Raw genomic sequence first — 16201 nt, 5'->3', positions numbered from 1 at the left:
ACTTACCAGGCAGGTAATGAAGCTCTCTCCTGAAATAATTTAGAGTGCAAATTGCCTGACACAGTGTCTCGGTCTGGCGCGGGGGTCTGCCAACGCCATATCATTGGTGTTGGAGGCTAGGGGTTTTCACCTTGCTTTGGCTGATTAGGTTTTATAGTGATCATGTGACTTTTTTTTATTTTTATTTAATTTTTTGTGCATATTTCGGATTTGTGGATTTGGCTTTTCCGGCTAATGGAAAAGGCCATCTGAAAAACAGGCAGGCGTTTTCCTGTACCCATCTGTCCCAAGTGTGCGAGACCCTCTCAGTATGTTGGGCATGCGGGTACAGCCCTAAAAGTTACAATAATGTGTATAGAAACAGGATAAATGGGTTTATAACTGGAATTATGTAAATTAGATTGGCGATGAAGTAGCTGAAGAGATGTCTAAATCCCGTGTCCTAGTGATGTAGGGCAGCGGGAAGACTTTGCTTGGCACAAGGGATGTGAAGCATATTTTCATAGCTTTACCAATCTGTCCCCTAATATTTGCTATATTTACCCAAAATCTATGAATCAGAAGCTTATTTTATGCAGCTGGACAGGTAAAGTAACTTCATATTTCATTTTTACCTGTGAGGATGTTCGATATAAGACCAAGGCGTGAATAAGGTTTGAGGTTCTTTCATCAGGAAAAATAGGAAGACTATGTCAGGAACGTTAATTGTGATAAATTATAAATTACTTCTTAAGTGATGATGAAGATCATTTTAAAGTTGCAGTGCTTTGGTTTTTAGCTCAAACAAGCGTAATAAGTGACAGTGTTGGTATCTATTTTATATATCAAGCTGATGGACGTTATTAATGTTCCTTGGGGATCTATTCCGCGGTCAGTTCTGGTTAATACGTTCATTAGCACTGTCACGTATGGTCCACAGGGAAAACATGGCTTTGTGCACATGCCACGGATCTGTGACGGAGTTGACACTTCAACAAAGGAATATTGGCCAAGTTCGTGAAGTACTGTTCAAGGGCAACAAGTGCAGAAAAAGTAGACAAAATGCGAACAGCGGCAGAAGAAAGCGACCCTCTTGTTTTTCAGCATTCCGTCAAATATGTCCTGTGTTTTAATAGACATTAAACATGTATATTTATGTATTTGGTGTTGCTTTTACAAACAGATTTCAGGTCCTTTAGAATTTAGGAAACCATGGAAAACCGTCTCCATACTGTACCATTAATCTGTAAGCTTAACCATTTGAGAAGCATGTCCATTAATGGTAATTTATTAATCTTCCTAATAGTATATTTTGGTTGAAGTTGTTTTATTTTTCTCAAATTTAATATTATTTTTCAGCAAAAATTTTTTCTAAATGTGTTATGTCATTAGAATACATGAGGGGAAAAAAGGAATTAAATGCTGTAAATAAATAAACCATCCCAAACTACACATTGAGATAACCTGAATTCAACCATCAAATAGAAAGACCTCTAAGGTCCCAAAACATTATGTATCATTTCATCTTTCTCTATCGGTCCAACAAAAAGCATGAACTTAAACTACTAACCCATTTTCTTTTGGGCTAATATGCCTGTTTCTATTTTTTTTTTTATTACCATAAAAAAAAAAACCCATTGCGTTTCCTAATGAATGTTGATCGTGCTTAACCATCTTGGATGCCGCATGTCTTAAATATTTGGGATAATGTGTGGTTTTTAAAAGTACAGTATCAGTCCTGCTCCAGCTAATTATTTGGATACAATAATGCTGTTAGTGGACTATTAAAAAAAACCCTGATATGATTACAGTGGATTTAATATCACATGATATATCATTATATCATTACATGATGACAGATGTAATTGAAATACACTTATTGGAGCCGTGAATCAGGTTTCATTCAATCAGAAGCACCTCGAGGGACATTTAGGACATGAAGAAATAATTGTCAGGAGAGAAAATTGTAATAAAAATAAAGGGAGTGGCAACCCTCCTTCTTGAAGATGGATGCCAGGGCTTATACATTAGGATTTGTTGGAAGATGTTATCAGTTCTAGGACGAAAATAGATATAGTTCCACCCGGAACCTCTGTGTTTATGGAGAGCAAGAGGCTAAAGTACAGGATCCCAGAGTCCTGGTGGAATTTTAATGGTCAATGCAAAGGTCTTACCTTCCCCTGCTTGCTGGAACGGCGTTTAAGGGGAGGCTTGATTCAGTTCTGACTTTTTAAAAGTTGGTAAATGCCAGGCTGGCAACCCGCCTCAACTGCAAGCATGCAGGAGCCTAGAAAACACTTCCAACTCAGGTGACCCGCAGCCCAGTTTAGATAAGATAAGCAGCTGAGTGCAGGTCCTGATGGAGAAGACCTGGGGAATGGAGATATTCATTTATATCCCTGCTTTAGAATGCATCCAGGGACTATAAGCATAGATACTTTTATAAATGTATTGTTTCCTCAAAGTGGGGGACATCTTTTAGAAGAACTTAATGAGTATCCGGTCAATAGCTTGTGCTTGTTGTTTATTTTCAGTTTAATCGTTTTGGCTGTATTTGAGATTTAATGCACTATTTTATTGCATGGACATGAGTGTTAAAAATGGACAACCATTTCAAATGGTACCAAGGCAGTCTTCTTCCTGCATTGTATTTAATGCATGCTGTGAAATAATATTGTGCTGCTTGTCTGGCTTTCTCAACTTTTTTTTTTTTTTTTTTTTTTAAGTTTTCTATTTGTTTGGAGAAGCCCCATACATTACCGATGCTGGCCAGGGTGTTAGCTGCTTGAGTGCCTCCGGTTCATTGTGCCGCTAAAATGTTTAGCTAAATGAGATTGGCGGAATAACAAGCACCGGGATAACTTGACTTTGATCCTTCTTCCCATTTGAAGGTCTGACAAAGCATTTGTGTTAGGAAATCAATACTTCCACGGTACGAGACTTAACACCCGGCTCCAGATTAATCATATCCTACTTTATGTTTACGTTTCCCTGTGTGCAATCCCAGCTCACCACATCTTCCATGTGTGCCCTCTTTCTAAAATATGGAGATGCGCTTACCATGTAACATATCCTATATCACATAGAATTCCAAGAGGAGGCTGGCATTTTGTGTCTGCAAGATACTAAATACAAAATAAAATACGTAATAAAGGCATTGCACCTTAAATGGGTGCTGCAAAACATAAACCCCATCCCATTAGTTGGAGAATACAAATAGAACAAATTGTATATACTGGCAAACCCCCCAGTTTACCTCCGCATTGTGGCATCAGAACAAAGTTCATGATGATTGATTTGCCGAGATGTTCTAAAGCGGAAACGCACGGCACCCTGATTTTTTTGTTTGTTTTATGTCTATGCATTTGGTACGGAACCCGCCGTGGTTGACGTTTTAAAGAAAGCTTGCAAGGCTTCCCTTCTTGGTAAAGATTGTTTGGTCTGTGAATGAGAAACGACAGCTATTTAATAATAACGTCAATAAACAACATTATTAGAAAAAGGGATCAGGTCCCAGGTGTAATTTGTCATGTTATATGCAAGAGTACGCAGGTAAATGTGTTACTGGATCAATGGTACGAGGTTTGGCAGCTATACACTTTCAGTAGCTTTTGGCACGTACCTTATTTTGGAATATTCATTCCCCCCCCAAATGTCCTTCTTTAGGAGGAACAGTCCCTCTTTGGGACTCCAATACCCATCCCCCCTCAGGTGTCCTTCTACACCCCTAAAAGTCACAATGTGCTCAGAAACAGTGGAAATGTATTTATCAATAAAACTGTGTGAATAAAATAGATGAATGCCTTACTCAGTTACATAAATATCTATAGGTCATAAACTTAGACAAAAAGTCTTGGTAAAACTCTACCCCTAGCCCCATCTTTAACAATCCCTCCCACCCCAAACAAAGGTATTGAAATGTTGGGAGGTCTGAATTATTTGGTTGTTAGAACTCTTTTTTTTTTATTATATTGTTGCAGTTTTATAGATCTATAAATGACATAATTGAAAAAACTACCACAAGACATTTAGACAAAAGAATTAAGGATGCCAGTAAGGTGCTAAATTATGAAGAGCAATGGCCTCCTTGTTCTTTCAGGAGCTTTTGGCCTTCCGTGCAGCCTCTTGAGTTGAGTGACCCAGAAGCTAACGGTGCGTTGACCTTGGCAGGATCTCTGGTGATTAATGAACCTGATGAACTTCTTGTGAATGCCCGAAGTAGTAATTCTCAGGGAAGGATTGTTCTGTCTGTTCACATATTAGTCCGCTCAGGTCATCTCTTCGGATCTGGTGTCACCCTTACGTTGAAAAATGCATGTACGTATCTCGCCTTTCTTTATGCTGTTCTCTTAGTCACTTGTATCATTGGGTAAATTGTTTGTCAGGGTTTAATGCCCTTGAGCTTACGTGAGAAAGGCCTGCCCATAAATACAAGCCATACCATCCTTTTACCACTTATGTTCCGTTACTTGTGATTTATGTTCCAACTCTAACCTGCTGGTGTTTCATGAAACAACTACTGTCCAGTTTGTTGTCTTCTCTACACTTTAGAAGGCTTCAACGTTCGAGCTACTTATATGCCCTAATAAGATGTCACTTCCACAGCTGATTGTGGTTCTTTAGATAAAGGGTGTGAATTATTGATTGAGTTCGGTGGTCACTGCTCTTGGTCCACTTTCTAGAGAAGAGACCTACAACACCTGTGAGAGCTGCCCCAGTTTTTGATATTTCACAATATATATTTACTTTAAACTCAGGTAAATCTATTCAAATCTTAAGCTGCCAGTTTAGCCATACGCACCATGATTATCCATCAACCACATAGCCATGCGTCTATAAGATCTTAGCCTTGTATGTACAGATGTGCATGTTAACGCGTGTTTGTCGGGGGAACCTCCCTGCTGTCATTAGAGATATTATGTGGCTCTTCCCTCTACGCATCCCATCATTTACAGATTTGCAGATATTCTAGAACTGCAGGCGATGTAGCTGTGGTCAAACCTTAACACGCCGCTACATTGTTTAGTGTGTTTCTGTATTTCAGTTTAGATCAAAATTTTTTGGAGCAAGAATAAAGTTAAAAGGTTCCTTATTCACGTTTGGCAAACAAATGATATTGTAACAGATTAAAACAATTAGTTGTATGTATTTAGCCTATATATATATATAGATATATAGATATATATATATAGATATTTTTTGTATAAAAGAAGCGTACACTTGTAGCAGCTGTTAAATCCAGCTGTAAGCCTGCTTTACTGGCTGTTTGTGATGGGACTGACAGTGCATGGAGCCGGCTGATTATACACAATTCCATTTTAGCGAAGTAATTTCACAGGGCGATCAGTGTTTGAATGTAATGGCAGCCTGTGCAGGGAGTCAGAATATTAAAGGGACTAATGGAAAAGCTCCCTGACACTAGAGGGGAGGGTGAACGAGACTGCGGGAGGGTAAAGGAGTGCATATGGGGGGGGGGCGGGGTGCTGGGAACAGCGAAATTGCTGGCATACCCACAGATGGATGGGCACTAAACTAATGGCGCGTGATCCGGGGATCAGGGACAGTTTCCCTTGGGCACCGACGTTCCGCTAGGACAGGAATTTAATGCACAGCCCTGTCATCGGTGTCGGAAGCAGCAGGCTTTCCCTTTAACGCAAAACCATTGCGCTTTGCGTGCTTTTAACAAATACTGACAGTTACTGACTTCGTGGATTTTAATCAATGTAAATACAGGAAAGTCACCCTTAGAATTTTGTGTAAAAACACGTATATGATACTCCCTATTTTAGGACTTGCGGAGCGTAACATGGCTTTTCTGTATAGCATTCCTGTAATTGTGGGTATAATACCTGAGGTTTTACAATAGGTGCACTTCACAGGTAACTCTGCGGATGTGAAACGTCTGCTTAATGGAAATTCTTTGTTATAGTAACGATTTCGAAAGTCAAGTGTGTGTATAGGTGACCCCCACATCAACATCGCCAACCCCATCCTTCCCTGTCCCATGCCATGCTGTAGTATAATGTGATTGCAATCTTCTGCTGATGGTACACAGGTACATTATATTACAGCCAAATATATCCCCATGTCCCCACATAAAAATACTACTCCGCATCATACCTCACAACATTTCAACCGGAAGAAAATGGGATACTTTTAGTGTGGTTTGTTGTGGCATTTTTACCAAGACTTTTTCGGTGACGTAGTGAGCTTTTTAAGTAACTAAAATAGGAATATGGATAATGTACAGTATTTTATTTACACAGTGTTATTTCTATACATGTTCTGAGCGAAAGATGATTATCTAACTAAGTTTCCTTATTCTACAACTTGGGGATCGATGGGTGCAAGATATTGAAGCGCTTCTTAGTGTCAGGTGAATAAATCTAGAGGTGGCATCACAAATTCTAGTAGACATGTGGCCCTTGGGGTTTTACTGTTATTAGCTAACGTTTTTAGAGTATATTTTCCTGGCTCCCAGACATACTCATGTTTGCTCTTAAATATTTGTCTGGCTTTGAAATTACACCAGTATTAGCGAGACCCTCATCTCGTACCATTAGTGGCGTTGGATAATTAGCCGAAATTCTAAGTTCTGTTTATATTCGTTGTAGCTTTGCTACATTTTTTTTTTTTTTCATTTGGTTGTTTAGAATCTTTCTTGTAACTGAGGTTAGAATGGAAAGATATGATTATGACCTAACCCAGGACTTTCCTTATGTAGAAGGTCATTAGAACATTAAGATACTCGCTGGAGTAGAGGGGTGAGGCGCTCATGGAGAGGGGAGAACATGCGGAAAAGCAGGGACAAATAACTCTGGTGTCAGGATAGTGATAGCTCCGGGTGCTTTATCTGGGAATATTAAACTGTATTGCATGACATCCTCAGGCAGCCTGAATAGATATGCCAATTCATCTCCCACTCAGGCTTTGACAAGCTAGACTGCCCTTGTTGAAAGGCATCCGTCAACTTGGCTTGTCTGTTCCCTGTTCTCTTCCACCATTCCGCTCACCCTCCCCACACGTCTCCAGCACCTCTAAGCTTCCCATGCACAGAAATTGAAAAGCCAGAATATAACCATGAGAATAATCATAATAACAAGGAAAAAGAGCTAATACTTTTTTTAACTACCCACTCCCCCTATTTCCCTTGGTTTTACAAAAGAAAATTGATAAGAACCCAAGTGTATTAAGGCATGTTTAGATAACATTGAGAATATTAGAGTGACTGAAGCCAGGGCCGGATGAATAATATAAAAGAAGCGTCGTAAGCTGGGGGGAAAGCGACGGCAGATCGGCTAATACTGGTGTTTAATATTTGATGGGTTGGGATAAAGCCGGATCACCTTCGAATCGAATGGAGTGTCAGGCTGAGAATCTATTACTGAAATTCCAGTGTGATTTGACAGAAAAGCGCGCTGTGTTATTCTTCACTAGTTACAGCAATCTGCCGCCTCTACATCACTTAAATATTTTTTTCTTTGCATGAGTAAACACACTTTATGCGTCGTCCTCCCCTGTTCTTTCTCCCATTGCCTCCAACCTTAAATCACGGCAGCTTTCTTTTCCTGAGGCTGACGGAGAAGATTTCATTATTTGTGTTGATAAATTGAATTTCTGACCATTTAATGTTGCCATTAAAGCACCTCACTTACCTTCTATATGTAATATTCATTACACAAAGGATTTGGGCGCTAAACGTTTCAGACCGTACATTCGTGTAAATGCTTTTTTGTGTTTTCTGGGGTTTTTGTGACCGATAGGAAGGAGGTCAAGATTGGCCTCCAAGGCCAAGTTAATCCTTGCTCACACTTTCACTTCTGAGATGTGTTCGGACTCTGGGTGGGATTCAGTGGGAAGGAGAACGTTCTGCAATAAGAGTTAAAGTGAACTATTCTTTTTCCCATTAAAAAAGGAGAAACTTTGCTAAAGTCCTATAGATAACCTTTCCATCCATATAAGAAGGCATAGGCTAGCCAATATTAGCATTGGTTGACCAATGTTCAGTCAGGTTAACCAATATAGTAAAGTCGGTGGATAAAGCTATATTCCACAGAGGGCTTAGAAATATTGTTTAATTTGCCTCCTGTAAAAATATATTAGAACAATAAATGAAACCATTAAAAGCTATTGATTATCACTTTATAATTTTACCCCAGTCAGAAGCTCGACAAAATGCGTGTAATAATGATTTATATGGCACGGGCCTGTTCTCCCGCAGAAGACTTCTATTTGACAATTCCACGTTATCGGTGTAATTCACATATATGTCACTTTCCCCTTTATGTATATCGTCGGTTTATATGCAATGTTCTGTAGTTTTAAGGATTACTCTACCCCCCCACCTCTCCGAGCTGATAATCTTTTCCTATCTTCATTCCACACCCTCTTTCTCCTTATCTCGCTTTAAGTGTGAACAGCCTCGTCTGGAACTGATCAATGCCCCTGGCACTTCCTTCCAAAACCCAGGAAAAAAACAATTAAAAGCCAATCGATCCTGCCGGCAGCTTTGAATATGCATAACACGGGCCTACTTGACCTTCAGTGGTGGGGCCAGTCACTGGATGGCTGGCGAGTTCCTGGACTCTGCTTATACAAAACAATGACCTTGAAGGGTTAACGTAAATTAAGCTGTGTGCGGTGACACACTGCACGCATTCCCTACAGTGCCTGAGTTATTATCATCTCTAAGATAAATTAACTGTTACCGCCAGCATCATATTCCCGGAAGAAGAGCTCCATATTCGTCCACTTTCAGGCCGTCGCATCAAGAACAGCCCAACATTTTGGAATCCTACAGAACAGGCCGTGGCGTCAGGAGGTTCTCAGCCTGCCAATGGCTTATTACGTTAGTGTCTTTGAGTTGAAATATCAGACACTCTCCTGCAACATGAAATTTAAAGTGGCTCGTGCACAAGCGCTAAAATTGATGTCAAATAAAACGATGCAAATTAAGTCTTTTAATGTGTTTTTAAAAGTGACTTTATTTTATCCCACCAAACCTGAACAGCAGAAACGGTAGTCCCAGGAACCTCGAATGATCACATCCAGATGTGTATGAACCATCAAAGGTATGTAGTTCATACCTTCTCCATACACCTTCAAGTGTCCTTCCTTACAAGGGACGGTCCCTTTCTTTTCCTCTTTCCTCCCCTGATGTTTGTCTTTTCTAGGAGTTCACAATGTTTGCGAAGTATGAGCGTATCATAGGGTTCTAGAGCCCTCAATTTCACAGTAATAAAAACAAAAAGATTTATAAATTTATGTAAAGCAGACAGTCATCTTTTATGCATGCCCTGTGCCATTATTTAAATAGCCATCAATAGGTCACAAAGTCACTTAAAATCTCAGTGAAACCCTTCCCCATCCATGGCTCTTTGGCCATTCGAGATGTTGAGAGGTATGCCACCGTCCTAGAGTTTCCGGGGCCAATTAACTGCCCCTAAAGGTGAAAAGCTAAATAAGGAGGAATCATCCTGGCCATGCATGCCAATATACACAGCAGTTTGGAAAGTAATAGATATTTTTTCCAAAAAAAGATTATCTTGGGTGGGGGGAAGGAAATTGTAGGATAGCAGTAGTTTGCGATGATTTGGACAGTAATCCTTTAGACCCTTGTGGGTGACATTGCGTTATTATAGTACAAATAAACTGAAATTAATCTGTAAAAACATTTACACGTGTTTTCCTAACAAAAAGACCTAAGAGGCTATCTGCCGGTCTCCGCTTCTCGGGACTGAACATCTGCTCCAGGATCACATACAAATTGTCCAACGCAGCCCTGATGTACAACAGACTGAGGTCTTGGCTTCGGGGAAAATAATGAACAATAAAGATATCAACACATATTTGTACAAAGGCCAGACAAAAGCAAACAAACTCCCCTTTGTGTACATAAACTGTAATTTCAGTGAATTATGCACAGACTTAATTAGGAGTTTTAATTGCTAATCATCTCCCAATAGGATTAGCACTGTTATCTATTAATTATCCGCAGAGCAGCATGTTTGGCTAAGATTGAAGCGAGATGGCTGCAGAAAGTGGTTGCGTACACTAGCACTTAATTATGTGCTAAAAAGAAACTAAGAGACAGGAAATATTGTGTTATTAGGTTATAAATTACAAGAGCTTCTCCAGCCAATCCGATGTCTTCATACGCAGCGCTCTGTCTCTGCCGATGGTATACATGTGTACGGCAGCACAGATAATATAACGGAAAGGTTACAATCATTTTGCTTAACGATAAAACAAAATGCTGCATATTCAGAGCAAGATTTTTATCTGATAATTTTATGTTTATTTTTTTTTGCAGGTTTTTCGTTACTTGCTTGGCAGCCCCACTAAAGAGTACTTTAGTATGCATTCTTCAAAAATGAATAACTTACCTGAAGTAGAAGCTGCTGCCCTTCTCCTCCATGGGCTCCCCTTCTCCTCCATGATTCAAGCCACTGATTGGCTGCTTGAAGCAGCCAGTCAGTGGCAGGAAAGTGTCCCATTAGAGATCAATGGGAGCGCTTTCCTTGCGTGTGTGTGTGGGGGGTCTGAATTGACTCCTGTCTGATGCAGGCAGTTAGTATATCATGCGCGGGGAGATGCCTTTGGCTAGAAACTTTTCCTACATGGAAGATAGTGGAAAAAGCGCAAGTGCCTATGGGGGGGGGGGGTGTTCTACTTATATGGACAACATAGTTATCGTATGCATTAAACATGGCTGGAGCATGTGCTTAAACATTTTACCGGTATTACTAAGAGGTAAGCTGTGACAACATACAACTTGAGTGAACGTCAAGTAGACTAGAAACGGAAGCTCACTTACTGTAATAGAATTGCTCAAATTCCTACAAACCAGCAAAGTCACTTCTCCAAAAACAATTATGTGGTTGGCCCCTTTAATTTATAGAAATGTACACCCCCGTCCGGGCTTCTAAAATCCGTAATACCGGATCCTAGGTTCTACGCGGATTTAGCAACCCCTGCTCTTGCTTATTTTCTGTTTACTTTATCTGTTCTTTTAAGAACTGTAACATCCCTTCTCCCACGACGCCTTGCTCTGCTTTAATTGCAGTTTGCTTGTAGATATGTATTTTTTTCCATGTGCATAATTTGTCCCGTTCTTTGAACATCAGACATACCGGTCCAGAGCTAAGCAATTTAAAAGCGAACACGAAGGAAGACTACAGGGAAATGAGCTAGACAGGAATTGGGAGGCTGCGGGACCCTCCTTGTCACACTTAACTTATCACCCCCTGGAGACGCATAAAAACGATGATTTTATTATGATCAATCAACAGAGACATGTTGGCTGTAGAAATGTCAGATATGATCTTAATGGCGAGGAGGCACTTGAGGAGTTAGATGCTATCAGATCATGTTTTCATGTCGTAATCCCGGCTACCCTGTAGAAGATGCATTTATTTTTCAAAGTATTCCCATGAATGCACAAACATTTGATCTTTATGTTCCAAAATGATGATAAGGGATATGTACCATGTATTTTGTCATTTAAGTAATGTAAAGTATACATTAATCAGCCTCAAATGTTATGTGAGCCTCTCTCAATGGCACACTTCAAATTATTATTATTATTATTATTTACACATACTATAGGGGAGATCGGTGAAACCCCCCAACTGAGCCATGACCCCCTCTGCTCGTAAAGTCACAAAGACTATGTGCAACAGTCAGCACATTGGTTTCCGAATGGCTCAGTCTGAATCACCCAGTGGGACACTCTGACTATTAAGGATACTGACTATTCGGGATACTTTATTTGCATTGCCATAAAGAATCGGCTACCTAAAATATCATGATATTGGTAGCCTCCAAGTCTGTAGATAAGACGTTTATTGTAACAAATGAAATGAGACCAAGTTGTCTTGAATGCTAAACATCGCTACTGTATACAGCACAAAAATATTTTTCCATGGGACTGTGTATTATGATTTTATGTATATATGTGTGTATATATATATATATATATATGTGTATATATATATAAATACTTTTGCCCATTCATCTGTTCTGGGAATGATGTTCCTAATGCTCCATTTAGTTACAAATCTGTTGGGATTAGGGTTCTCCTATTAAAATGAAAAACCTTTTGCAATACTTATTTATCAACAACATGTTCACATTAGTTTGTATGCCAGCTGAAACGGTATACAGGAAATGTAGTATTGTTCGCTCTCCATTGCGTGCTATATGAATGTGTTCAATAATTCAATCATTGGGGCAGTTAGCGACTGGTAGGCATTGATATGAAAAATAATCAAATTACAGGGGGGGAAAAAAAGAATGTGCCGTATTTTACATAACCATTTACATGTTTCATGTGCAAATTAGATCTGACATTTAAAATATACAGATACTTTTAACTGCGAAGCATAAAGGGGAATGTGTTTTATTATCATTTTTAAGATGCGTCTGCAATTCAATATACTTAGTGATTTCTATACCAAGCGCGTACGACTATTTACGGTGTGCTCGTAGGTAAACTAGTCCTAGTACGCTCATTACACGACATAACGTGGTTTCTTTACAATTAGACTGGTGTGAGCTGCTTTGCGGCAAATTGTCAGTTCCAGAAACCTGTTTTAGACGCTTTTCATCCCACTTATGTGTTAGAAGCGACCTACAAGCATTACATTTTTCATGACACCGACAGCATGTAAAGGCTGCTTCTTGTAAACATGATTAGCGAGTAAAGGTCATACCCCTGGGTATGTAGGGCGCTCGTGTTTGAAAATATGTTTTACAATGCAATGGTATACCGAAACACCCTTTATTTTCCTTTATACTACGGGGGTTTTACTTTATAACGTTGAAATGGGTTTAAAATCATATTACCAGACTTCAGATATCAATAGGAGCCACTCATATTGCTATAAGTGAAAATTATATTAAGTATAATTATTACGTATATATTAAGTAATATAAGTAATAATTATATTAAGGATTTCTGCATCAACAGGTAAAGTTATTTCTGTACCATAAACTACCCTACTTAAAGCACATCGGAATATATAAATATATACTTCAGTATTCAGTGGTGATTCGGAAATGTGTTGAAGGCAGCTGGCCTTAAAGTGGCAGGGACTGTTCCCTGGCCCCTCCATTAAACAATTCATGTATATATTGTATTATATATTACATCTACGTTAGAACTCGACTGGAAATGGTGCATTACGGTTGTCAGCTCAATATTACAGTGTTCCCATCAAATTATAAGTAATAGGTTATTTTGTTACAAAAGTACATACCTTCAGATATTTCAGGGTACCGAAATAAACCCAGAAAACATGTATCTTGTATAATGTGAAATGATACATTATCTGGTACACAAAGATTTTTTATGTAAAAAGCTAACAATGTTGTGCTTGTGTCCTTCCTCTAGGCATACAGCTTCGCGATGGGCACCTGGCCTAAGAATGGGCTCCTAGATATGAACAAGGGTTTGAGTCTGCAGCACATAGGGAGGCCTCACAGCGGGATAGGTAAGTGTTTTTTCTCCACTTATAAGCTATCATTTTGGGGAGTTTCAGGCATTTTAATGTATGCAAAAGGGAGCATGCCTTCTTTAGTTATTGGCGTTATAAAATGAGCCTTCTGTCTCATGTAACTTCATCCCTCACTAGTATCATACTCCCCGCCAGTTCTCAATAGCGCTGCCATTGAAGTCAGTAGGAGCTGCCATTGAATTCAGTGGGCGTCTGGGCCATATTTAACGCAAAGCAAATGGGGTATCTTAACAGCTCCCATCACTCTTTTTCATATAGACTTTTTTCTAGGAACTCAAATAGAGGGGGCATTGAAGAAGCCTGATGCCGAAGGTGTTGGTTAAGGAGGCTTTGTGGTTTGTGAGGAGCCACCACATCCTCAGTAGGGAACACATCATTGTCTAAGACTCCCACAGGCTAATCCTCAGCTTGTTCAAAGACTACGTCATCATTGACCCAGTGCCCTTACTCTTCTGGTCTCCTCTTCCCATGGGCTTTCCACCTAAACCCACCATCGCCCTCATCCTCAGGTGTCACTCCTGCTGCAATTGAGTAGAATGGCAGTGCTACTGAACATGTGTAAGATGTTTTCATACAAATGCATTTTGGTTTCAGTAGAGCCAGAAGTCTCATTTTCTAACCCCAGTAACTGACTACACTACAATGGAGTCCAAGAAGGACCCCAGTAATGGATTTAACATGAAAGTAGGACTGGACAGGTTAAACTCATAAGTAGTATTTAGGTATTCTTTTTTTGGGGTATTACAGTAATCAAAGTTCTGTCTGAAATTGTCTGCCATAATGTTCACCGATTGATTTGTAACATTGGACAATGGAAACGGATGCTGCATTGTAATTGTCCAAGACATCTAGTAGAAAGCCGCAGGCACTTGGAAACATTGTAACTGTCCCGAGACCGCAGTTACTACCGTGATCTATGATGCATAAGGCAACCAGAGTAAGCGTTAAAAGAAAGACACGTAGTTCTGTGATTGGTGGACTCCATCATACAGACTGCGCCTGCAGAACTATATAAATATACCTTGGAACTAACTATACTGCCGCTCATATTAATATATCAAGTCTCTATTTAGCTGAGCCTATAGTTTTCAAACCGGCCACCATGTTTGGACACATTCCATCTACCCAGCCATGATAATTATTCTCTGCATCTGTACGAGGCTGATTTAGTTATGCGTGAAGGGGTTAATTTGTGTTCTCAGCCTCTAACCACAAAACTCTGAGATCAATACACGTTAAGGAGATGAATTATTTAAATCTCAGCAGCATTTAATTAGTGAGACCGTTCTGAGGGATGGCTCTCTGAGAGTTATTGACAGGCGCTGCATTAAAATTTGGTTTCTGCTTTGAGTGGGCATTCATTTTAGTGGCGTGTGGGGACAGCCCTGGAGGAGCTGCACCGAGGGCTGGAAACAGATTCTTAACAAGAACTGCAATCATATACATAATTTCCCTACATTTTCTCTCGCTGCGTTTCCCACTTGTCTGAAATCAACAGTAAATCAGAAGTGGGAGAATACAGAGGGGTTCAGCTGAGCACATCAAGATTAAATTGTTTCTTCAGCCCTTCATTAAGGATTCCACCCTCACCTCGGCAGCCTTAATGTATTATTTTAAGTCTTGCTTGTTTCTAAAGACAGAATTTATAAGGAAAAAAAAATTCCAAAGAAAACACAGCGGTTTTCGGTCCCGCAAGTATCCTTGTCTTTGCTCTATGTAAATAAACACTAGTTTTGGCTCCTGTTCCTTATCGAGGTCTATTCTGTGCCATTGGGCTGAATAAATCGACAAATTGTTAAACTGATATTATAAAAAACAGAATTTTGTATATATCGGGGAATTATAATGCCGATGCTGCTGATGTCATTTCAATACTTACCTTCCACAGCAAGTGTTTATATTTTTGCAGTGTGTGTGTGGCTTTAAATTTATTTAGCAGATTTCAGCTCAAAATGTGCCCAATTTTTATTTTTAAGAAATTTTTAATACTGTTTAAGGCATTTTTCCTATCCCTTCCCCTACTATTTACTAAACCATGAGATCAGACTTCAGTATAAATTATGGAAGGCCAACCTCAGTGAGCAGGGCCGGGCCTGTGGTCGCTAACATAAGTTGGAACTTTATAAATGTGAAAATATTTACCCTTTAATATTTATAGCACGTGATGAAGATTCTAAGCAGTTATTATTTAATGGTACACTTAGAATCACCTGCAGTCAAGCAGGGATATCAGCAATAACATACCAGTAGCAAAAGGGAGTCTTAGATAAGACCACAGAGGTGTAGAATAGGAATGAGTCAGCTGTAGACCGCGTGACCCTGAGATTATGGCAAACACTCAGAATTCCCAGTTGTTAGTGCCTTAGGCAAACAAGGTCTCTGATGATTCTTATAATCAGATGCTTTTTGAAGTATGAGAAAAACCAGTGGTCAGTTGAGCGACCCGAGACAGCTACATATAGAGACTACCTGTAGACTGCCTGTATAGCAGGTCCAGCCCCGCCAGCAAGTTTCTCCTGTGAGGGCTGAATAGTTCTATAGTCGGACGTGTTTTTCACATAACTTTACAGGACTGTAGGGGGGGAACTCAGCCATTTGGCAGGGGACGTCTACTGCAGCCGGCCCTCCGTAATGCAGTGACGGTGAGATTAAATCCATCGTCTCGTTTATGGTTTAGTGAATACACCCCTGCTGAAGCATTCACG

At 39.8% G+C, this 16201-nt stretch overlaps 1 protein-coding gene across 1 annotated transcript in view; it reads left to right on the top strand.

Moving 5' to 3' along the window:
- LOC149288552 (ERI1 exoribonuclease 3-like) overlaps positions 1-16201 on the top strand; it is a 116177-nt gene that overhangs the window by 52929 nt on the left and 47047 nt on the right. Inside the window, exon 7 of the mRNA XM_089491700.1 lies at positions 13373-13472. Coding sequence (XP_089347826.1) covers positions 13373-13472 — 100 coding nt within the window. The remainder of the gene's footprint in view (positions 1-13372; positions 13473-16201) is intronic.

Source organism: Sceloporus occidentalis, unplaced genomic scaffold (assembly GCF_023333645.1).
Source record: "Sceloporus occidentalis isolate IW3139 unplaced genomic scaffold, rSceOcc1.0.p SCAF_51, whole genome shotgun sequence".
Lineage (NCBI taxonomy): Eukaryota > Metazoa > Chordata > Lepidosauria > Squamata > Phrynosomatidae > Sceloporus > Sceloporus occidentalis.
The sequence above is the reverse complement of the archived record's forward strand: the minus strand, read 5'-3'. Positions and strand labels throughout refer to the sequence as shown.